Source organism: Pocillopora damicornis, chromosome 13 (assembly GCF_964200805.1).
Source record: "Pocillopora damicornis chromosome 13, jaPocDami1.2, whole genome shotgun sequence".
NCBI classification, from domain to species: Eukaryota; Metazoa; Cnidaria; class Anthozoa; order Scleractinia; family Pocilloporidae; genus Pocillopora; species Pocillopora damicornis.
In genome coordinates this window covers 2115322-2139654 of record NC_142682.1, presented here as the reverse complement: position 1 = coordinate 2139654, position 24333 = coordinate 2115322, and the positions used below count along the sequence as shown (strand labels likewise).

At 38.9% G+C, this 24333-nt stretch overlaps 3 protein-coding genes across 6 annotated transcripts; all 3 read right to left on the bottom strand.

The window, feature by feature from the left end:
- Positions 1-711: 711 nt before the first annotated feature.
- LOC113677883 (protein Wnt-2b-A) lies at positions 712-4488 on the bottom strand. 3 transcript variants are annotated; one of them, XM_027194738.2, is made up of 4 exons: positions 4135-4488; positions 3766-3989; positions 2790-3055; positions 712-1604 (listed from the first exon to the last, which is right to left on the bottom strand). In XM_027194738.2, exons 1-4 carry the CDS (start codon positions 4209-4211, stop codon positions 981-983), a joined length of 1191 nt encoding a protein of 396 aa, XP_027050539.2. In that variant the 5' UTR covers positions 4212-4488; the 3' UTR covers positions 712-980. The 3 variants fall into 3 exon arrangements, with proteins under 3 accessions (XP_027050539.2, XP_089047172.1, XP_089047173.1); XM_089191046.1 differs by having other exon boundaries at positions 4053-4484; XM_089191047.1 differs by having other exon boundaries at positions 4252-4484.
- Positions 4489-5780: 1292 nt separating this feature from the next.
- LOC113677861 (protein Wnt-2b) lies at positions 5781-8891 on the bottom strand. 2 transcript variants are annotated; one of them, XM_089191045.1, is made up of 4 exons: positions 8696-8891; positions 8290-8528; positions 7667-7952; positions 5781-6986 (listed from the first exon to the last, which is right to left on the bottom strand). In XM_089191045.1, exons 2-4 carry the CDS (start codon positions 8373-8375, stop codon positions 6477-6479), a joined length of 882 nt encoding a protein of 293 aa, XP_089047171.1. In that variant the 5' UTR covers positions 8376-8528; positions 8696-8891; the 3' UTR covers positions 5781-6476. The 2 variants fall into 2 exon arrangements, with proteins under 2 accessions (XP_089047171.1, XP_027050502.2); XM_027194701.2 differs by having other exon boundaries at positions 7667-7932.
- A 3417-nt stretch (positions 8892-12308) lies between these two features.
- Positions 12309-18825, bottom strand: LOC113677907 (protein Wnt-2b-A). The gene is made up of 4 exons (XM_027194766.2): positions 18308-18825; positions 17913-18142; positions 17299-17564; positions 12309-14002 (listed from the first exon to the last, which is right to left on the bottom strand). Exons 1-4 carry the CDS (start codon positions 18379-18381, stop codon positions 13340-13342), a joined length of 1233 nt encoding a protein of 410 aa, XP_027050567.2. The 5' UTR covers positions 18382-18825; the 3' UTR covers positions 12309-13339.
- Positions 18826-24333: the final 5508 nt, after the last annotated feature.

Below are 24333 nucleotides of genomic sequence, written 5' to 3'. Positions count from 1 at the left end.
ACCACCATTAAAAACCAAAAAGGTTGTCTTATACTTCTTAGCTCGTGTTAACCTGCAGATGTGCTTGCGGAGAAATGTTTCAGTCTAGTTTATTAAAAAGACGTTTTTTTTAAATCATGTAAACAGCTGGAAGGTAATTATCTTCAGCATAAAAAATAGCGAGCTTCGGTTTGACGCATTCAATGTGACTTAATGAACAGGAAGTATTCACGACAAGAGTAGCATTTGTGCATTATCTTGTTATACTCCCCCGCTGACGCACTACAACAGTTTCTTTAAAGACTTGACCCCTTTATAAGTGTCTAACCACTGATGGAGCAGTTTAACCAGCAGAACAGTCAGCTTGCCGTTAGAACGATTTTATTTCAGTTTGCGCATGGATAAATCCATAGACGTGGGGGTGGGGAGGGTAAGGCATATAGACAGATAAGTGATGATTTCTGCGCTATCCATTCTGGCAATGACTGAATCAAGATTGAAGTGCGTTGACTGTCATGAAAGATTTATTCTGGAAATGGTACCGACCGGTTACACCAAAGCTGGCGCGAACAACGTTGAATTCAAATTTTTGTTGTTGTTGTAATTTGACGGAAATGAGTTAATGAATTATTTAGTCGATATTTTAATATTTTAAAAGCTTTGCAAAGAGTTCGTAGCTATTTCTTCCGTGATCTCCATGCAAAAGGCTACGAAAAAAAGTTTAAACATATATATGGAAAACTGTGTTTTTATTTACAATGCCTAACTGAATGCAGGGTATAGTGTCGAGCTTCTTATGCCAAACTGTTAACCTCCAAAGTCTCTATTGAAAAGCAAAGAAAGGTTACTGTTTTCGATGACACAATGACTTTAGAGTACATACAGCACTTGCTCAAACTCGCCTACTTTACAACTACATAGAATTCTCTGTCTATTGTGCTTTTTCACCGACTTCATTGTTGTCATCCATTTGTCAGTCTTCTCCAGTTCAATGGGAGGAATTAACCTTTGATCTTCTTCACTTCTCGATTGTTGTTGTCAGAGCGAGGTAAAACACTTTGTTCCTTGTTCTTCCTTTTTCGCGATTGTTTACCCGCCGTTTCGGCGTCTTTCTCGAGCTTACTGTTTCCTTCAGAAATATACTCCTCGGGCGATTTACAGAAGTTTTTTTCAACAGTTCCTTTACACGTGCTGCACTTCACATCACAACACCAGACAAAATTGCAATTGCACTTGTAATCCTCCTCGACTTGGATCGTGTTGAACCCGCGCCCACAGCACAATGTCTCACATGTCCCGTTACCCGCGGCTGTGGTCGTGTTCCCGTTGTAACACACCCTTCCCGTGGTTCCTGGCCAGCCTAAGTCGGGGTTCGGGACGCAGTAATCCGGAGACTTTTGAAAGAACACGAGGCTGTCACGCCAAGACTTGTCCTTAGTCTCATTAGCCACCACGAATTTCTCCCCCTTCTGATCAACAATCACAAGAACGCCATTGTCATATTTTCCGCGAAGATGGCGACTCACGGCGCTGAAAGGAGCCAAACTTCTGTAGCAGGTCTGCATGACACATGATACAGAAGGACCATGGCACAAACAGTTCACGACTGTGCGATTTTTTACGACCTGCAAAAATTGTACAGTCAAACCTGTAACGGTCTTGGAATGTCTTAAAACAAATTCCACAGAATAGAGTATTATAAAGAAAAGATAAAAAACGCCAATTTATGCTAAAAATTAACCACTCAATGTACAAAAACTTGTTTACTAATACTACCAATATTAAATCGAGAGATAAATGAGGACTAAATTTTACGTGGATCCTAGTTTTATTTGATCGGTTCCGCGTTAACTGACCATGACAACTGACAACAGGCTGTTGGGACTCAGTGAAGGGAGACCACGGCTGCTTAATAGAGGTAAAAATAACAGAGATTAAAGGGAAAAATTTTCGAAACTTTGACAACCGACCGCTATATACAGAGTGATCACTTATTACCGTACCACTTAGTTCGACTGTATTACGATTCTTAAAAAATCCATCTACTTAAGAGGAAGAAGAAAATTTTTCAGTTTTTAACAACCTATTCATGTTAATGAGAGATTGTTTGCATCACGGAGAATTACCGTTTTAGAGTAAAATGAAATGTCGAAATTATAGTTTGCTGGGATAGAAAATCAACTCTGAGCTAGGAAAAGAAAGGAGTGCCTTTCGATTAAGCGTCTTAAAACTAAAACCAGAATAATCACAATTATGCTAGGGCCAGTACAAAAGAGATATCCCAAAAAGCCAATGAGGATTCAAAGTAAAAAGAAAACAGCTAACTGTCTGATGCGCGGGAAAACACATGTGACCAAAGTGCAATTGGTTTTTACTTTAGTTTTGGACATTGTTGACGTCATTTCTACGATCAATAAGGTTACAGATTATAGAAAACTGTGGTCAATGTTTTAACTTGTTCACCAGATCGCACTCTGTGTTAGTTTTTTTTTTCTTCTGGTGGGAAAGCTAATCTTAAAACTCAGAATTTACTCATAGAAGCCTGTTACCCACGTGAGAAGCGCTCAGTTCTCGCAGAAAGAGACTTACTGCCCACTTACTAGGGATTATGCTCCGTGCAAGCCACAACTGATAATTGGACGGCGCGGTTTAGTTTACCGAGGGCTGAAAACCTCTGTCGGACGCGAGGATAGTGCATGGAGTATGAAAACATATATTTCCATCAATCCTTTACAACATCAATTTGTGAGAAAATAGAAAAAGGCTTGAAAACACGTGGGCGTTTGTTTATTTATTATTTCAGGACTCACCGTTCTTCCGACCATATTGTTGTGAAGATTCATTTTTGCCCGAGCATCGTTTTGCTGTTCATCAGAATCCACAAAAAGCTTGGCAACTTCGATACCATGAGCGATGTGATCGTAACATCCAGACCACACAAAATCTTCTCGGTTTCCTCTTAGTTGTGTTTGGTTGCAAAAGCAGTTTTTCAGGTCACCGCGGATGCAGCCTTGAGCTACCGCGTGTACAACTCCAGCCGAGGTAATCGCATACACGAAGGCAGTTTCACGGCTTGCTGCATAAAGGAAGAAAAAAATATCATAAAGAGGAACTGTTACATCATTACGGAGAGCGAAAAGCCGTCTTTTAAGGGCCTGTCGGCAGAAATTGATCAGGGAATCTTTGCCAAAATTGTCACTTATTTTATAAATTTTTTTATTTATCTATGTTTTGGTTAAGGATTTTTGAAAGAAAAGAGTCTAAACGAAAAGGTCCTTCGAAGCTTAGCAACTTTCTAATCCTACAGTAAAGAACGCGTTTTTTGTCAATATTTTCCTCCTCCGTTGTCTTAGTTAAAATTTGTGTTTGATTTTCATACAAGCCAAAGTTGATGGTGAATCTACAGCGAGCAGATACCATGCGCAGAGGAATTCAGAATCAATAGCGAACGTGCAATAGTATACAAATGCCGATAACATAACAGTTTTTAAGCCGAAAAATTTCGTCAGCCGTCGATGGTCTTGTTTAAAACTATGTCATTGTCAGAGATCACAAAATAAAACTATTTGCTCTATGATTCCCAGCAAATGAACTCTTGAATTACTTGGATTAAATTTTGCCTTGGTTTGCAAAACGTTTACTGACAACAATTTTAACTGTTTAACTCAAAACGTTTCATGTTCGATGACTCTCCGCTTCTCCATCACATGCAAGAATTTTATTGACTCTCCCATGTACCAACTCTCTCTCAAACCAATCGCGAATGTGTTTATTTTATATACGTACCTATCTTCAAGACTTTTCCAAACACACTGAAATCCCGAGGTACCGTGGAGCAATTCCACCTCTCGTTCTTCATCTGCTGTTGGCATTCTTCAATTCCTAGCTTGGCGCCTTTCCCAATGCTTATCAAAACATTAGGGTTCTTACGGCACAGTTCGAAGTTAGGGAGACCAGCTGCATGGTTACAGATGGCCTTGGAACCAAGCTGGAACACTTGTGAAATGAACCTTTATTGAAAGAACAAGCAATTAAACAATCTGAAGATCTGTGTTTTTTACCACAACTACTACCTTGTTGAAGCTGATATTTTGTGTTTATGTCCGGGAATTTCAATCTGTACAGGAGAAAGTCAATGAAAAAAAAATCTTCTACCACCAACGTGAAGCTGTTCTCATCGGGAATAAACCCAGGAGAAGATTGAAAACCACAATCGTCAAGATTCTCCTCATATTTGGCTCTCCTTTGCTTTATTTCTGTTCGTTTGCCCACCTCACACTTCTGCTCTGAATGGTTCAACGCTGCAATTTACGACGAATGAATGTCGCTAAATTTAGAAGCAGCATTCGTCAACAGTGTCAAACCGCTGAGGCATATCAACGAAAACTCCCTCGCGAAGTGTTCTCGGACGCACCATCTCTTAAACTTTTATTTTAGCGGGCGAGTTGGATTTGGAAATGGTACTGTGATGATTTTGTTTCTCAGAAAATGTTAATAGTTGTAATAGCTTTTAGGATAGTGATATCGATTCTACATTAGGACTAAGTACCGAGACATTCCTTGAAAGTGCGATTTGTCATCTCTTTTTTAAAAAGATGACACTCTCTTGTTTTTTTCTTAAGTGGTGTGTTTATGTTCTTAACTATGGAAGCCGCCTTAAAATCGATTGTGCGATTGATTGTTAGTGGTGTTTTTTAAAAGGCTATTTTTACTGAGCAGACAACAATGGTTTTTGTTATGTACGAGGTAGTTTAAAACTTTCCATTTCTCGGCTTCTTTCTTTCCTCAGAAACACAGCTTCATTCAAACCAGCTGGTAACACTTAAATCTTAAGTGTTTTTAAGTGGTTGTAGAAAAATGATAGAAATGATCAGAGTGATAAGAAGTGACCAGAGGACATTGTTTTAAGCGACTGAACGATTCGGAAATTGTTCGTCCTTGAGCAAGCTTGCACTTCCAACCGAATTGCGTCCATTGTCGCTCAAGGTGTTGCATTCACCCAGAAAAAAGCGAACATAAACGGAAATGAGCGTTGCCTTATTTTCTTAGGGGCTAAATGATCAGTAACAAAACTGAATTCCATTTGAGTGAAGTGTTTTTTAAATTCAAGGGCTTTGAATTTTTAGAATTTCTTTGACGTCTCCGAATATCCAATATCATGCTGTCATGGTCACAACTACGTTTGCTAATGTTTCTTTGTCTCTGTAGACGACCTCTCACGCTATGTTTGGTGCTTAGATAAAGCTATTAAAAATGGTATTTCCGATCAAACTGTAAACTTACAAATTATGCTTAATTATTATAAGACTTAAAATAGTTGCGACGTTTGGCGAAATCCGTAACCACAGAATTTCTCAAAAATGTAATTTCTTTGCCCGCATGCCATGAGCTTCTGCTCAGTTAAATTTGTCAACAAAATAATTGCCGTTCTAGAAGCTTGTATATTTTGTTTTCATTCCGTGTTGTCGTCTGCCTTAAGAATTCTATCAAAGAAGGTTACACAAAGAGGTTAAATGATTACGACATTCAAGACGATAATTGTTGGTGCTGTCATTCCCAGTGAAATCAGCAATAACTCAAAATTCTGACACTAATTGCCATAGCATCACTGTCTCCCAATAAATTAAAAAGCTCCGTTACCTTGAACTTGATCACGATAGGCGTGAGAGAGCAAGACGTATGCTTTCCGTGTCTACTTCTCGCTCATTTTCCAAACTCTAAGATTCAAATCTTTGAGAGCCTCTGAAGATAATGGCCGAACGGACATGGCAAAATGATTCCAGACAAACACAGACAAATGGTGTACTCAATCTTTAAATTTTATTCACTTTTAGTTCTTCGCTATTCAAATAACAGAGCGAAGTGGAGGACCTGTTGTTTTGATTTAAGAGCCTTTTAAGTATTAAACTCAGAAAGAGCAACAAATGATTTTATTTACAGAGTATGACTTTATGGTTTCTTAAACGAACGTATACTTGACTTTGTTATTTGAAATTCCCGCTCGGATCAATTTTCATTTGAGTATTAAAAATAATCCGGGATTGCTTCGATTTTTCTGTTTTTGCTTTGTTACCAGTCCAGAAACTCGCGCTTCTTTCTAAACCAATCAGACACTGATCAGATTCAAAGCTTAAACCAGTCGCGGCGTTTTCCCGTGCTTCAGGAGGTTCCTTGTTTTTACCTTTAGTTTTCATTGGCTTCTTGAGATGTTTTCCTTTGTTCTGATTGGCCCTTTTGAATAACTTGGTTTTGGTTTGACAACACACGGTCGAAATTCGCTTTGAAATGTTCTACATCGATAAATATGTTTGTTTCCTTTCATACGCGGCCACTTTCAATTAAGTTTTTTCGTTTTCTCATTCTACTGAAAGTTTTCTTCTGTCTAAACAAGTTTTATATCGTTGCAAAAATGAACTATGGCGTTTGGTTTGACTCAGCTTAATTTAAACACCTTAGTGTTAAGGTACATTATTGCATCAGTCTTTCCTTATAGGAAGCTAATTGTGCGAGATGCTTTTCTCAAAGTTCGTTTGTTCGGGTGGTTTACACAAGTGCATGTCAACGATTCTTCTGCAAGTTTTGCAGTTAACTTGGCAACACCACTGAACTGTACAATCGCATTTGTATTCCTCTACGACTTGAATCGTGTTGTACCCACGCCCACAACACAGAACATCACAGCTCCCATAATCCTCTGGCACGTTCTGGTTACAAATTCTTCCCGTGGTGCCAAGTGAGCCGGTGCCTGGGTTGCGAACACAATAATCCGGGAACTTCTCCAAAAACACGAGATCGTCTCGTGATGGTTTTAGTTGAAAGTCATCTCTTGCCGATAGGAGTTCGTTGCTCTTTTGATTAACAGTTACCATAAACGCTTTTTGATGTTTTTGTTTGAGAACGTTGCCCACTACGCTAAACGGAGCCATCGTTCTCCAGCATGTCCTGTATTCACAGGAGTCGGAAATGCCGTGACATTTGCACTTTATTACCATGTGGCGTTTTACAGCCTGTAAGAAACAAGATTAATATCAAAAGTCCATAAAAATAAGGATTTGCGGACCAGTCATTATTTATTTCCGGAAGAGAGGAGGAGGTGAAGGATTTTGGGGTGAGATTACACGATTTCAGGGGGAACGGGGTGAGGATCAGTCGTTGTCAACAGAGTACAAAGGGGGGGACTGTAAAATTGACTGCCAATTAACTACCAGTCAGGGGGAATCATAAAATTAATTAACGAAGAGCCTTAGAGGGGGATAAGGTAAATTTTATCATTACACTACTAAAATCATCGGAGTTTCCCCGCTCCCCAGGCGATATATCAAGTGACTGGTCTCTAACGGTTTTCTTTGAAATTCGACTCAAAACTTCAATGGTACGTTATGCGCGGTCGCGAATCAGCTGAATGCGGAAACCAAATGACTGTCTACACTGGACAATAAACTGACGTTAAAGACTTTAAATCTCAACCAATCAAATGCAAGACTACACTAATCATGACCTGGTCAGTTGCGTTTTCTTAAAGTTACCGCCAGCACAGCACTTGAACACTTCATTAACAACAGGAAACGTTCATATCAAAATATAAATACCTATGAAGTCAGAATAAAGTTAAGGATGAAACCTGGTGAAGCTACGAATTGTAAGGGGAAACTATTTAAAAACAGCACACTTGAACAGTTTAACTTACCCTTCGCCCGACCAAATTGTTGTGCAAATTCATCATTGCCTTCGCATCTGTCTCTTTTTCGAAAGAGTCCACAAACAGCTTTGCAGTCCTTACACCGTAAGCAATGTTGTCACTGCATCCTCCCCAATTGAATTCCTCGTTACTTCTACCGTCAGTTTTCTTTTCGCAAGAACAATTTCTCAGTTCGCCGCGACGACATGCTCGAGTTACTTGATGCACAACTGCGGCTGAAGTTATCGCGTGGACAAAAGCTTTCTCTCGACTTGCTGTCAAGAGCAATGATATACTGCCATTAAAAGTGGGAATTAATTTTCGATATTGTCGGTCGATGTCAGATAAACAAGAAAATACTTTTATCAATTGAGACTGGATGTAATTCGAAGAGATTTAAGGAATTATATGCAAGGTTTACCCTATAGGAGGAAGCTCGTGATCTGTTTACATTGAGATGCCAGCAAACAACAGAAAGATCTTGACACTCTATCGTGATAATCGTGTTTGATTTTAAAGTACATTGCACTTAAGTCGTTAACACTACTATTCTATACTGTTAATACCACTATCCTCGTTAAGACCAATTAAATGAACACACATAAACCGTTTCAAGAAATTAGTTCACTAACCTTTTTGCATGACCTTTCCGAAAACGCTGGTGTCCTGTTCTACAGTAGAACAATTCCATCTTTCGTTCTCCATCTGTTCCTGGCATTCTTCTATACCAAGCTTTGCACCTTTCCCGATGTTAATTATCACATCAGGATTCTCGCGGCATAGTTTCTGATGATAACTGAGCAAATACGAGCCTGACATGTCTAGATTACACATGATTTTCGCGCCCAAAGAGAACACTCGAGACATAAACCTATAAAAAGCAAACAAACGCGTTAGTTCGCGGCCTCGGCGGTACGTTATCTGATCTGAACAGTGAAACAGTTGAATGACTTCATTGCCGTTTGCACTTAAGTGCAAAACAATCCGATTCATTTCAACTTCTTGCCGACTAGACGGTTGTTCTAAAAGAAAACCCACCACCAATGAGATGTCGTAAGAACTGGAAATGAAAGCAGAGCAAAAGTGAAAAGACAAGCCCTTGGTACTGATGTCATCTTCAATGTATCTCGAGCCTTCCTGCGAGAAACGAAAAAAAATGTGTCGGACTCTGCGTGTGGTCAATTAATTGAACATCAAAAATAACTGTCGCCACTATAACGACCATAATATATGTGTCGCGTCAATTCGTTCAGGCATAACCTACGGCTTCTAGAAGACACTGACTCAATGCCCATTGTGCCCAGTGGCACGAAGGGCGGAAACGAGGGTTTGCAAATGCTAGTTTGCAGAACAGGCATGTCATTCTTTGCATATTTCAGAAGCCCCTCTAGGCAATCGCGAGGCAAGTGCAAATGGTTAATCGCGCGCCAGAGGGGGAGCACGCTACCCGCATTTGCCTAAAAATGCAAGCTATCCATCGCTTCCTGTCTTTGATCAGCGGTTTAATTGAGATTTTCCTGTTTTGTAAGCCGATCTTTTTCTGTCTCTTTAATACGCCGCCATTTATTTTTCGCGCCTCGATAATGTTGAGAGATTTTATTTCAGACTGTAAGATGAAAATACAACATTAATTATAACAAGAACGATTTACCTAATGAAGCTATCAATCCGTAACATTTGAAACTGAAAGAATAGTTCTCGAAATTCCATTTACAGGTTTAATTAATTTGTCAAAGGTGCATTCAAATCAGTTGACGAATCTTTCCTTTACGAAAGATAGCTTCGAAGCAGATACAAAAATTGTCGTTTATGGCAAAAAAGCGGTCTAAAGTACCTGCGATATACCGAATATTTGGAGAATAATTTTGTCTGGGTTAAAGAGCGGTGGTATCAACTCATTTAAACCAAATAAATATTGAAAAAAAGCATCAGCTGGCCGTCTTATTTCTCAACAATATTGTCTTAACATGTCGAAAACGTGAAAAAGCTGTACCACGCTTCCTTAAAAACTCACGATTTATTCGCTTGATCCAACAATTTTGCTATTACGCTTCGGTTGACTCCCACTCGCAATTCTCGGCTTATTAGAAGGAAAAATACTCACCGTCCCGTAGTAAGCACGTGGAACAGTGCCATATATGGGACGACAAACACGCGCTGCATACAGGTTTGCTCAGTTATGTATAAATAAACGAAATCTCTCATAAATGTCGATCAAATTGAGAATAATTAACGTATCGTACAGTTTCCAACAAACAGCAACTATCATATGGCAAGGTTGGCTTGAGGTAAAGGCGAACGTCCTGATTGGTGCTTACTCAGTCGGAATCCTACCATACGACCACTTCCATGGAAACGGTCGTAAGCCGTGTGTTTCCGGTGAGTTTGTTAGGAGTCCTATATTATAATCCAATTAATAACCTTGCTTGCTCGTGCCACATCCCGGTCCTCAAGCCAGAATTCCCTAGTACGGCCCTCGCGCTTGGTTGATAAAAAGTTAATATTTTTTCTCAGAGAGCACGGTGACGAACCCTGCAATCTGATTGGTTCTTAGCGCGGTCCGTATTTTCCTATCTCTGCCCACGGTACATTCCTACCATCATCGCCAATTTTCGTCATTATATCTCGTTTTTCCGGCTGGGCAGTATTTTTAAGCAAAGACGTCGGTCGCTACCTCAAGCCGATAAATAACTTATTAATCCTCTCTTTTCTCTCTCTCTCAAATCACTTTGGTTTACAGAAAAAGATTAGATGTTTGATCAAAAGAATTGAGTATATTGTTGTTTATTCGATCAGAACTGTAGCACGGAGTGGTTGGGTGATGAGAAGATACAAATAATAAAAAATTATATAAAGGACTAGTAAAAACTCCGTGTTGCCTTCTGCTAAGCTAAGCGCATTCTACAATTCTTTTCCTCCTATTGGCGCGCCAACATGTTCACATCAATTTGATGAAATTACTTAATAAGGTTGGTTAGCTTTCTTTCAACACCTTTGATCCTGTCGTCTACGAAATAGTTATTTCTTATAACTGAATACAATGGTAAGAAAGTGTTCTGTGTGATAACAGCTAGCCTGACTGTTTCACAATATTTTGATTTCACTCACATTGTAGTAAAATATCTCCCAAAGGTTTTTTGCTCATCACAACCAGCTGTTTAATTTACGCATTAACGCCCTTTTTGAGCACCTCCTGTCGAGATTTGGTGATGGTTAAAATAGAAAATGCTTACACTTACGAGTTGAGTTTGTGTCTCTTGGTCATTACGCAAATACATTCACCAGGCCGCCTTTCTAAGTCGTGTTTCGAGTTCGAATATTTACCTGATCAAACCTCATGTCCTTGAAGGCTTGATTGAGCCCGCAATACTTTGAAAAGCGGAGTGTTTTCTCCATTATTAAATGCAACGCTAACGTTTTCTTCCAACTTGGCCCGAGTAACCCGGCCGTTATGCGAGGCGAGTGTTCAAGGAGCGTGGTGTCTATAGGCGGACTGCCGTTTTTTTCTGTTAATTTTTTAGGTCAATATCTCCTATTTACCACCCATTTTGTTTGTGCCACAATAGTATTTTAAGGATTCCCCTCATAAGCAGTCAATTTTCTGTAGTGTCCCCAGCTATAATCGTTTGGCTACGTCTGATCCCTCTCTGTTCACCCCCCAAAACAAATGCTCTAACCTTCCGACCCCCCGACCCCCAACCCCAAAAGCACCACTGCGTTGCAGCGGTGCCATTCAGTAGAGATTAGTGATTTGTTATCGAGGGCGCAAATATAAGTTTGGACCCTGATCAACCACTGGAGGATTAATTTCTAAATTAGTAGTCTTGCCCAGGCGTCTATACGAATCCGGCGTTTAATTTAGGTGCGGCGGTGAGTCAGTTCACCTCATGAGTGTATTTCTCTGTCTCCGGTGTGGTTTTTTTTTTGGTATGGCGATTCGTTCGGCATAGGAAACACATTAATTAAAGGAAGCAGAGAAACAAAAAAGCACGTATTGACCACAGTGGGTGTCGAAGCGCATGACTTGAGCGAGGTAAGCGAAATAACATGTAATGCCAATTTCCGTTACCCCGTCTAACCTCTTCTCTACTAGCCAAGAATGCGCTTACTACAGATTAAATCAGTCAGAATAATGCGCGTACTACAGATTAAATCAGGCAGAATACATTACGGTAATTGAACTGAGTGGAGTGCAATTTGGTCCAAAATTGTATGCTTGATTTCAAAATCAAACGAATGCGCAGCATGAGTTTGATTTGAAATCACAAGTATGATTTCAGACCAAAACTGCACGACACGAAGTTCAATTATCACTCCATTAAATCCATTTTGAAATCGTAAAATTGAGTCCCTCAGATACAGGATTTTTTTAACCTGTACAAATGTTTCGGTGATGCAAGGTGAGCTAGTTTATATAAAGTTGTAATTTTTTTTCCCTTTTTCCTTTAATTTGATTGGTTTCTTTAAACAATCGATTGACTGTTGTATTTTAGTAGAGCTTTCTCGTTGGCTGGGAAAAAGATGTGATTAAGAGCAGAAAAATTGTGCGATTCGTGATTAACTCGCACCAATGAGAGCCAATCAGATTACAGGGATCACCAGTGATTTCAAAATGGATATAACTAGTCATACAACACGTTTCAAACGTATATAGAAGTCATAAACTTTATTCGCGGTACCATTCTTAACATAACTACTGTTGTACTTGAAAGCACTTGTGCAAAAGCGAACTAACAAGTACTAGCTCTTAGTCTGAATATATATATTAACATTAATAATTATTATAATAATTAACCAAAAAAATCAAAAGAAATAACATTAGCTAATTTACATCGCTATAATTAATCTTGTACTCTCCCTATACAATTGTGATCCCGATTTCCAAAATTCGAATGAAAATCGCTATCGAGCATTTTCCGTCCAAAGTAATGTAGTTTGTGCGTGTGCTCTATTTTTCCTGCTCCTTTTTTACTTAGAGGATTTTTTTTCAAAGCCACACTGGTCTTAGATGTCTAAAGGCTTTCAAGTCAAGTCTCAACACAATTTTTTTTTCTATTAGAGAGATTCAATTGAATGTCCTACGTAAGCAATTACACCAACCAATCAAATCACGAGATATAACAATTAGCCAATTAGAACTATATGTCAATACAAGTGACCAGCAGCGAGGGTGAGAAACTGACGCATGAGAACCAGTGTCTGGCAGTTGTTGTGGTGGCAGTCGTCGCGAGATTCTATGTTTTTCTAACAATCAGGTACTCTTTCAAAGTTGAGTCAATATAATTGACGAATCTTTTTAATATTATAAAGAGTGATTTGCAAACTAAGAATCGTGGTTTGGATGTCATCTTGTACTTACGAGAACACACTGTATATAATATATACAACTCCTTATAACATAAGGAATACTAATTGGTCCAATCTGGATTTTTTCATTCTTTAAAATAAATTTATTTTCATTTAGTTTTTAGTGGCAATTTGATTTCGAGCTTTGATTTTGTAATTAAGAATGTTTAGTATTGTTACCTTACTCTTCGGTGATTCCACAAAGGAAAAACTTATTTGGGGTTTATCGTGGCAGAGCATAATCGTGCATGAACTTGACGAATACTGACCGATAGTTTGTACTCAAATTATTTCATATTTTCTGCGCCATCTGTCTGCGGAGGCTGGAAGCAATTATCATAAGCTTTTGTTATCTCTGTGATCGCTGTCGAGGCTGTTGATTGATGCCCCTCTTTTCTTGTTCTTCCTGGCCTTTCTTCTTTGAGCTCTTTTCCTGGACTGATTATTTGGCCTATTTTGATCTCTGCTCTCTGAGTTTGCCAGCGCCGACACTTGGCGACCGGAGCTGTTGTGCCGAGAAGAATCTTCCTCGGGCGATTTACACACATGCTTGTCAACAGTTCTCCGACAAATATTGCACTTCACGTAACAACACCAGTGAAACTTGCAAGCGCATTTGTACTCCTCCTCTACTTGAATCGTGTTGAATCCGCGCCCGCAGCACAGAACCCCACAGCTCCCATGACCCGGCGAGGTCTTGTTGCACACTCTTCCCGTGGTTCCCAGCGAGCCCGTGTTGGAGTTTGGGACACAATAATCCGGGGACTCCTCCAAGAACACGAGGTTATCACGTGAAGGCTTAGCAGGATAAGTACCTTCTGCCACGACCAGTTCATTTCCGCTTTGATCAACTGTAACCAAGATGCCTTTCTGGTATCTGTCTCTAAGATAACTTCCCACCACACTGAAAGGCGCCATAGTTTTCCAGCAAGTTTTCACTTGACATGAGCCTGATACTCCATGACATTTGCAATCCAAAATGGTGTGCATTTTAACGGCCTGAAAGAGAGATTTACTCCTCTTAATGCAAAGGACAAAAATCAAAACTTTTTTTCCTATGAAAAGTACTTTGCAGTATTTCCTATTTTTAACAACAATTAAAATTGGAAGAACTCTTCGAGACGTTTTCGGTAGTTATCAATTCGCTGTAGACTTTTTCCGAGCGTCTTCGAAAACATGATGATCCATAGAGAGAGATGTTTTTTTTCGTCTTGTCACGAGCATAGGACAAAGGAAAAATTGCTTAGGGTTTATTCCATGAAGAATCGAACCTCAGACCTTCCAACTCCATCCTCAATGCTCTAACCACTGAGCCACAGACACTCCAAGGTGAGCGAGGTCTATTACGAAGTTTATATGACACGCGTCATACTGCTAGGATCAGCAATGTCGATAGCGTCATGTTTGTAGATAGAAATAAGAGAGATGGTAAGTTTTGAACTCGGTAAAGAACTAGGGAAATATTTTTTTTGATAATCCATATTTGCAGGAAAAAATCTCATTTTGACCCCAAAAAAGGTTCACGAGTAAATAAAGTTTCATTGTCATTTATACCAAGCTTTCCAAAACGGTTGTCCCTTTACTGACTCTACACCATAACGTATTCACACCATCCATACTCTTCTCCAGACATTTCTCTTAATCCTGACAAGGAGAATTCGTTTAACACTTCTATCTTAGTAGGTTTGGCGACCACTTCCTTTATTCTCTTGTTCTTAATGAATGATTCAACAGTATTACTGTAGAGAGAGAGTAGCTACTGGCCACTCTTATGAGCTTTATTTGACCAGACGTGCAATAACCTTAGACTGAATTCTTCAAAATATTACCTTCACAAAAATTTGGATTTCATTATCAGACTAATTTTGACTTCCACGACATCGTATCTACAATATCATAACGATCCATTAAAGAAACAAGTTATCAATATTTTCTAAATGTTTCAGTTGCCAAAACAAAAAAAAGTTTCTCGATAATGAGCCATTAAATAACTTGAATTGTGCACCGCAATCACGAAGGGCAGACACGATGATATATCACTAATCACGAGAATATACTTATCAGGGTGCAAAACAAAGGAAATATCAAGACTTGACGCATTTTCAATTTGTAATATTCATCATTTTACCCTATGACCCCTAAGGGTGACTGACATCTAATTTCTTCCTACAATATCAACCCTGAATCAAACATTAAGGTCATGAGAATAAAGGAAACGATCAACAACTAAAGAAACTCTTGATTGTTTAACAAATTCTCCCTGTCAGTTCTTAAAAAATGTATAGAGAACAGTACGGAGAATTTGCATACTGATGTTAGCGTTTAAAGGGTTTAAAGAAAATATCCTCTAGCTGGCTTATGAACAAGAAATAGCAAACTTTTAGTGGAAACAGTCATAAGAGAGTTTAAAAAAAAGGGGCGTAGGGTGCGGGTTGCTATTGTACATGTGATCTCTTCATGATATGATGAAGGAACAGGCTGTGAAAAAAACATCTAGTTATGCTCCTTAATGTGAATGAGACGCTGAAGTAGCCTTCCCCTGCTGAAAATCATGTTTGTTCCCCCTCCGAAAGTATAATCACATTGATTGAAAAATCCGTTGTTTTTTTTTTACTAACATTTTAAAAATTCCTGAAAATGAAAGAAATCCGGAAAGTCGGCGATATTGGAAAGACATTCCGTCCGAATCTTCTGATCAAACACAAGAATAAACAAACAAATAAACTGTATACTGATTGCAATACAGAGAGTCCATTGATCGCCTCCAGAAAACGTGAAGGCATTTGATTACAAACAGTATCAATATCAGTATTATTAAGGAAATTGTTTGCGGTTTATTCCACTCAAAGATTTCTACTCAAGAACACAGGAAGCGAAAACAAAAAAAGACAGTTTGCAAACCTTAACCGCAACTACATGCGATAGTTAGGCTTCGCCCTACTTTAGGAAAATATCTATATCCAAGCTTATCGATGTATTTAATCGATTGAGATAGATTTAAGAGACACTTCGCGAGCGTACTTTGAATGAAATTTCCCACGAGTTTGCTATATTTCAATTCATGACCCTTTGCCCTTTAATTACCTTAACTGCCCTCAGAAATGTTTCGTGATTTACCTTAAAAGAAATATGCGCATTCGTGACTTTTTTTCCCTTGATATTCGCCTGTTTTGATCGATTAGACCACAAAGAAATTTTTAGCATAAAATTCTTGCATTTGAATTTGACAAAGGTACTTGAAAGTCTGACTTGGAACGTTCCACAAAATTGCGGAAAAGGTTTGAGTATCAACGAATTGTTTTTCAGTCTCCCGTTAAATAAAAGCTAAGAATACTCATGAGTAAGTTTCAAAGATACACTTTTGTAGAGTAACTTATTGTCTTATCTTAACATTACAACTGCATACAACTGTATACCATGTAGCCATCTAAAAGGCGTTGTTAAGGCTCGGAGATTGTGTATAACACTTTGGAAATTTTCGCGTCGCGGAAGCGAAATCACAAGCGAAATTTTCAGCAAACAAACTTAGAAAGTTTTCGTGCTGTAAACATTCCTTTCAATCACGTTGCCAAAGTACTTCACATGCTTTTCGTTGAACTTTAGATTTCGCTTCCTGCGCTCATAACGTTAATTTTCAAAAAAGGGTTACTTTGCTCTCCCAAGCAGAACTAAACATGCGTCCGTAAAAAGGAAACACACTCTTTTAGGAAGTGACGATGTTGCGTGGATTACTAAAATAGGCCTGCGATCGAAATGATTGAGATAAGCTACCAAATTTTTCTGTTTTGATTGTTTGCGTACAAACAAGCAAAATTCAAGGATGGTCTGCGTTAAGCAATGTTGGACAAGGTAATGGCTAAACACAACTGCGAAAAGTGCTGAGTAGTTCTGACTGAGTTTCCAAAAACAAGTATGACTCAAGATAAAATTTAAAAAAAAGTGTTCGATTGCGTCAATGTAAAAATATACGGACAATTTTACGAGGCCGTACCTTTTCTCGTAAACACCCACGATTATCACAAGATTACGTTTGAAAGCAAATTCTTATCCCAGAGTATTGTTCGTCATAACACACTTTGGAAATGAATGAATTTGAAGAATTCATATTGAATTAAGGAACGGGCCAAAACACAAATAAACAGAGCTTTTAAAACTTGTGTTAAGGTTATCACCCAAGTACATTTTAAACGAAAACATTTATAACAGTCTATTAAATTTGAGGCACTGTTTTGTGGCTATTGGTTTTGGTTGTAATAGGCTGATAAAAAAGCAGAGAAATTAGCAGGTTTACTGACCCGTCTTCCGACAAAGTTGTTGTGAAGATTCATCTTAGCGCGTGCGTCTCGCTCTTGTTCTCGGGAATCCACAAACAGCTTGGCAAACCTCAGACCGTAGGCGACGTTGTCGCTGCATCCTCCCCATTCGAAGCCCTTCCGACTTCTTCCTTTGCGATTCGAATCACAGGTACAATCGCTCAATTCACCTCGACTACATGCGCGCGTTACTTCGTGTACAACACCGGCTGATGAAACGGCGTAGACAAACGCGCTTTCCCGACTCGCTGTTCAAAAAAATAAATAAATAAATAAATCAGGCACCTATTTAGTGAATCGGCACTGATGCGGCAAAAACATGAAGAAGGGTTATCATCTACACAGCGGTTGTCTCTGAGCGGTGAGATTACAGATTGTCTGATATAGTGTAAGAACTTTGATGAGCTCTTGAAATGGTGTTGTGTCTAAGTACCACACCGTTTTGATCAATTGAAGAATATTTCGTTTGACTTTTTCAATCATTAATTGCCATCGAATTACTCTGGAATTAATGATCAACAAAAAAATTTCCGTAATTATCTTAAACCCGTAAAAGTTCAGTAAAAGACGGACTTTTTTCACAGACGAAGATTTACCTCTTCTCATCACTTTCCCAAAAACGCTGACGTCTCGCGCCACCGTTGAACAATTCCATCTCTGGTCTTTAAACTGTTGCTGACACTCTACGACTCCGAGTTTAGCCCCTTTTCCAATGCTTACCATAACATCGGGGTTTTCTTGACAAAGTTGTCTTTGGTACGTTACCAAACCGGCGATGTTATTACACATGACTTTGGCTCCCAGTGCATACACTTGGGACATGAACCTGGTGAGAATTTACAACAAATAAAAATATCAGTTAGTGCAACTGTTTCTCATTCACGAGGTGAATAATTGTCAACACTACCCAACTAATTCGCACGCTAATCGAGAATTAGTAACAAGATTTCGTATAATCTTCTCAGCGTTAAAGTTTTCAAGAAGAACTTACCACCAGTGAGATGTCGAAAGTAGCGGAAATGTAAACAGGGCTAAAGTAAAAAACCAAATATTTAGCGTCGGCATTGTGAGTAACTTTACCAACACAGTCCTGACGTGCGTTATAACAAATCTGTGTGCTTCGCTGGTTCAAGCGATTAAAACTGTCGTCTGTGTTGTAGGAACTATATATTTCATTTCTCAGGCGATTGGTATGTGAGTTTGAGGTATTAAAATTACTTCACAATAGCGGTTAAGACAGTACGAGCATAACAGATTGCTGATTGGTTAAGAGACTATAACTTGAGTTCAATTAAGGGCGGCTCTCTTGAAGTTAACAACAAGCCCTTAAGTGCTATTATTCATGCAAGAGCAAACTTCTCTAAGTTGCGCACGAAGATATAGTGTAGAAAATCGACCGCTCAAAATTTTAGTCGAAAGCTCTCTTTTGCCGGACTCCAGTGTTCCCATTGACGAGCCGTCTCGATAAAACGATGTTAAGTACGTTAAGGAACGTTTGTAATTGATACTGAATGAGGTCTTTTTATTTGAAAGCCATTATACTAAAGCTTCATGCAAACAATAGAGAGCTTTGATCAGTTTGTTTGTATATTTAAAGCACTTACGCTTGTTTAATGTCAACACTGATAATTTGTATCTAAAGTTCACACTCAAATTAATTTGACTTCGGGTAGATCTTCCCCGCAATTACACGCCGACGATATTCGGCCTGATAAAATTGTAAGGAGCTGTTGCAAGTGAAATATTTTTGTCTGATATTTCCTCAAGAGTGCGGACTTCTTTGTGCAATTAGCTTTCCTCATTCAATTGTAAAAGGGTGTCGCATTTTTACTAATGATCGTGTTAAGATCATTAAGCGGTGTTTAGAGAAGACGAACTAGGGAGGTTCAAAGTGGAACAAACTTTGCAGAATATTAATTTTCGTGTCGTGTTTCTGAACCTTACTGAATATGTACCAAGTGTGTGCTTACAGAAACTATTTCTTCAGAGAGAACTTATTGTCATCTTTGTCTGGACAGCAGTGATGATAAGTCGGGAACACAAAACCGCTATTCTCGACCGAAACAATATGACTGCTATTACGTATACTGACAAGATAAATGTTATTGCAAACTCTTAGGTTGTTTGCGAACACGTTGTTAAGTTTATTACCCGCACACGGTTCATGACGAGAAGAAGGTTTGTAATTTTGCAATGGTCTACACACACTTTGTTTGGCTTTTACAGAAAAGGCACGGCGCAAAATGAACTCCCCTTTGAAGAAATTAGGAAATGAAATCATAAAAGGCCGGAGGTGTGTGGCAAAGAGTGAAATGATTAAAGCACAGCAAGAGAAAAGAGTGGGTTGTTGTCGGCAGACACCTCCTTCATTAGCTGTACAGAATTCATTACGCGTTCTTTTCGCAAATCTATGGCCAAGCCACAGTGGAAATTACGTGAAAGAACTCACATTTAATTACGGCGGACACCTTTAAAACTGACGGCTTTACGTCTTCCGGTTGTTACTCTTGGGACGTAATCAGACGTCAAAGCCAGACCGTTTAAACAAGTAGTAATTCGCAAAGTTGACCCAACTTTCGCATAATTTTTACTTCACATTCGGCGGTTTTGAAAACCGTGTTTGAATTCAAGGGTTAACTTCGGTTAGATTCCTTCAGCAAGTTCTGTGAAGCATTTCTGCATGTGTACTGTTCTGTTTTTTTAATCAACTCATCAACCAAATAGTCGAGACAAAAAAGACAACAATCATGGCTGGGAATAGGTGGGCACCATCTTCACGTTCTTGGTTACTGTTTAAATTCTTCTTGAGTGATATCACGTAACTCAACTTTTAAACTTGTCCTGATGTGGCGAGTGTTTGCAAGCCGCGAGCCTCCACAATAAATGTGTGAAAATCAATCTATTTATCACTCTATTAATTTTCCGACTAAAAACCTCCGCAGACTTCACTGTTCTTACTAAATACCGCACTTTGAAGCAATAAGTGATAAAATTGTTTCAAACAAGTGGTTTATGTAATAATAGCAACTCGTCAACTTTAGCATATTCTTACAGACACAAACAAAAGTACCGTGACAAGCGCCGAATTTCAATTGAAAATGAAAGTTTAAAAATAGCCCACTGTGGTTTTCTGCCATGACGGGTTTTGAAAGGAAACAAGTGAAAATGACGTAGGAGACATGGGTTAAGGCTTGACACGGTGCTTTGATCTTTTCAGGGATTCGTTGCTGTATTTGTTAAGTTTTCGAGAAACTTCTTGCGCCCAAGAATGGCTCATTAAATGCAACTTGTAAAATAAAGAACTCGCACGTTATTTACTCGCTGCAAGTACAGTAAATTTCTCTCTAATCTCGCTAACAATCAGTAATTTGAGAGAAATACATCAACCGAGAAATAAAACGGATTCGAAGCGGACAAGGCTGAGTGAAAAATGATATCAGTTAGTAGGAAACGTATGCTCTTACCTATGTTCTAATCCCAGCAGTCAAACTCGAGCGAATAAAAATTAAAATTGGAGACGAGGCGGAGGGAGTGAGTGAACGAAAGAAGGCGATGCAAACTCTCAGCTCATAACCCTCAGCTCTAACGCTTTTGCCTTTGCGTAAGGGATTTGCTGAGGAGTTAAGTCAAAAAAATCTTTACGACTTTCAGTGCCGTTAGCTATTTTCTGATTCCGACCGTGGTTAGAATAATATGTGACAGTGTACACTGAAAAAGTAGGCCCTGAGTTTACTCCGGTTTCTATACCATGAAGCAACTTGGAATATCACTGAAACTCCTCGAGCATGCATCGGGGATGCATGTGTTTCCCTGACATCTATGCTTCAGCCATTCCCGAGCACAGAGAAGCTTTAAGCGGGGTGTAGTAAAATGTCTGCTCGATAACTCTTAAATCTCAACGTAAGGTGCATGTACACGAAAATTAAGCGAAGAACATGTTTTCTCTCAACGGCTTTTCGAACTAGTTTTTCCTGTTTTAGTTTCCCCTTTCTTTTTCGGCATTCTCGTGACATTGACAGTGCAGTTATATCCGGCAGAGCTTTAGGCTTTCTGAAAGCCGTTTCCAGACGAGCGACTTTTCCTTGACAACCGTCACTGACAAATTTATTTGACAATTTTCCTCTTGACAAATTTTATTTGCTTGCTATGGACGACAAGCCCTAACGCCGGAGGGCACTAACCATTTCACAATCCGTACTTGTACACAATTCATTACGTGTTGCAGTACACGTGAGTGAAAGTCGATAGAAATTTTATGATTTGGCAAATTTTTCTTGCCAGAGACCTCCTGTAATAAGTTGTAAGCTCCAGAATTCCTCAATTTAAAAATTGCCGAGTATTTCTTCGTAGAACTGAAATTTGCGGAGATAATGTCACCTCCAGTTCATGCGGAACGTGCTTTAAAGAAGGCATGTTACGTCGTTTCATTTTGACACTCACTTATCACATACTCCACGTTTGAGCAGTAATATGAATTAACAGTTCGAGTTATAACCTAAATGTAAAATGTATTACTTCAAAAATTAAAATCACGCGCTGCTAAAACCATAAAATTTGAAGTACTCCACTGGCCCAAAATAGAATGCTGACGTTAGACCCCCCTCTGTGTGATGTGGCCTTTATTTGGAAAGATGATGGCATATGAAAGCTGAGATAAACCGCACTTAAAATTAAAAATAACACGAGCGAACATATGATGCTAGTTTTCCTGCTCATCTTACACGCAAAACGGAAAGTTAGACTTGAAAATTTTAAGCAACCAACTTGAAGGATTTCCTGATGAAGGCTGAGTCAGAAACGCCCTGAAGCTTTGAATCTTCCGTTCCCTCTGGCTCGTACAGAATAAACAATCCTCCCAACCTTTGTGTTTTTTTCTGTTCTCGTTTATCTAGTGGCCTGTTTGTAAGTGTTGTTTTATTTGTTTGTTTGTTTGTTTCATTCTTCATTGTCCAAGACCTCTACTGCTCTAGCCCTTCATTAGAAAATAAGAGCGTCGGATGTGAATAAAGGCATAGCGTTTTCTCTCTGCACTTTATACAAACGACTTTTATTTTAAGTCGGCAGGCGTTGTCTATCTGGAAGGGAGACTTGGGTACACTCCGGAAATATTTCGGCTGACAAGCTTGAGATGACATTGCATTGCGGTTAATATAAGTACGTGGTAAACCATGTAGGACTTGCAACTAACAGGGTTTGCCAAATAACATTCTCTTTGTTAAATTTTTCGGATTTACATCATTTCTGTCGAGCATTCGTTGTTTCTGGAGAAACTTGTCCATTTTACTCGACTTCGTTCGCTCCAGACACCCAGTGTTCATGATCAGACGTTTTGTAAATTTCACAAATTGCCTTTGATCTACGCGATAATTTAACCGGAAGACGCTGCCGTGAGCTTGGCTACCTACTGGAAATTAAAAATCATTTGGAACAAAACTCAATTTCAATTTTGATTTCGCGCTTATCATCTTCTGTTTTTTCGCTATAAAGTATTTGAAAAATTATGGCGATTTGCTGATCACAATTCATTTGCCTTTCAAGCATTTGATGACAGATCTAACAATGCATGTAAAAGTGACGTTTTAAAAAGAGTCTTTGGCACGCGACTATTTAAATTTGGAATAGGATACGTGAGTGCTGATCACGTGGGCGGTTGCTTTGCAAAGGAAATGAAACCACATAAGGTCAGAAAGTTCAAATCCCACCGAAGCTGAACATACCAATTAATCTCGCGTGATTTATTTCACGATTCCCACGGTATTACTTCAGAAAAAAATGTATGTTATGTGTTATAGTCCTTAGTGCAGCATTCTGATGAAAATGCGGCCTATAGAAAAACAATCGAACACGCTTGAAATTTAACACTGAAACTTTTTTCTAATTTCAACCACTAATACTTAAATAACATGGCTCTTTGTCACATCCCTAAGGTCAGTGGCTATGAAATGAACTCCTTAACTTAACTTGACCGTAACTCCCTACTTACTATCTACATTTCACATAGTTTTGGTTCTGAAAGATTGCTGTCTAATCAAGTAAAATCCTGTTGTTGATATTTTTCTCGTAACTCGTTACCTATCTGCTGGAAAGTACTACTTTAATTCTGAAAAGATGAACAATTTTATTAGTCATTTCTTTGAGTGATAAGGTCACGAGTCCTCTGTAACAACATGGGTGATGCTAGTTCAACCTCAAATATTCTGCAATAGGTGTCATCTAACAATTGATTCTCTGCACTTACTGAAACTATCAAGGTCATCAGAGTTTACTGTCTTCCTCAACATTGTTGGATACCTATCAGTGCATCAAAATCTAGCTTTATGGGAAACGCCTTGGTACATTAAAGTTAACCTTGCTGTGCCCATATTGGCACGTTACAGTCCAAAATTGTTTCAGGAACATTGGTGCATATTGTCCCACATTTTCGGACACATACTGGTACATGGAAGTCTAGCATGGGCTAGAACCTTACTAGTGTACTACAGAGAAACGTTGCTGGAACTACACTGGTGCCTCATAGCCCTACATTGTTGCAATCATATCAAAACAACATTTGTTTAGCAACTACTTGCTAAAATTGTGTTGGTGCACTATATTCCAACACTGTGGAACTCATACCATATACTGGCCCACCATAGTTAAACCCTGCTAGACCCATATTGGAGCATTAGAGTCCAACACTGGTGGACCTGTACTATGATTGCTAGTCCGAGATCGCTGTATGCATCATAGCCCAACGATGCTGAATGTATTTTAGAGCATCATAGTCTAACACCGTTTGACCCATACTAGTGCATCATAGTCCAATATTTGTGGACCTAAGATGATGCACCATAGTCCAATTTTCTTGGACCCATTATGTTGCGTCATAATCTAACCTTAATTTAATTTTAATTTTGAAAAAAGTACGCACAAGTAAAGTTTTCTTCAAACCCTACAACAATAGCACAAACCCTCGATCATTAGTGTAATTTGTAGTGGTGGAGAAATAAACTTGTACTTACTAACTTAAAATTGCAC

What these genes read in the sequence shown, in the direction of transcription:
- LOC113677907 (XM_027194766.2), bottom strand. Translation starts at nt 18,381, where the DNA reads ATGCCGACGCTAAATATTTGGTTTTTTACTTTAGCCCTGTTTACATTT. An exon ending in TGGGAAAGTGATGAGAAGAG is followed by an intron (nt 17,565 to 17,912) that starts GTAAATCTTCGT and finishes TTTTTTGAACAG; the next exon opens with CGAGTCGGGAAAGCGCGTTT. An exon ending in ACAACTTTGTCGGAAGACGG is followed by an intron (nt 14,003 to 17,298) that starts GTCAGTAAACCT and finishes TCTCTCTTTCAG; the next exon opens with GCCGTTAAAATGCACACCAT.
- LOC113677861 (XM_027194701.2), bottom strand. Translation starts at nt 8,772, where the DNA reads ATGACATCAGTACCAAGGGCTTGTCTTTTCACTTTTGCTCTGCTTTCA. An exon ending in CGGAAAGGTCATGCAAAAAG is followed by an intron (nt 7,933 to 8,289) that starts GTTAGTGAACTA and finishes TGCTCTTGACAG; the next exon opens with CAAGTCGAGAGAAAGCTTTT. An exon ending in ACAATTTGGTCGGGCGAAGG is followed by an intron (nt 6,987 to 7,666) that starts GTAAGTTAAACT and finishes TGTTTCTTACAG; the next exon opens with GCTGTAAAACGCCACATGGT.
- LOC113677883 (XM_027194738.2), bottom strand. Translation starts at nt 4,211, where the DNA reads ATGAGGAGAATCTTGACGATTGTGGTTTTCAATCTTCTCCTGGGTTTA. An exon ending in AGAACAGCTTCACGTTGGTG is followed by an intron (nt 3,990 to 4,134) that starts GTAGAAGATTTT and finishes CTTTCAATAAAG; the next exon opens with GTTCATTTCACAAGTGTTCC. An exon ending in TGGAAAAGTCTTGAAGATAG is followed by an intron (nt 3,056 to 3,765) that starts GTACGTATATAA and finishes TCCTTTATGCAG; the next exon opens with CAAGCCGTGAAACTGCCTTC.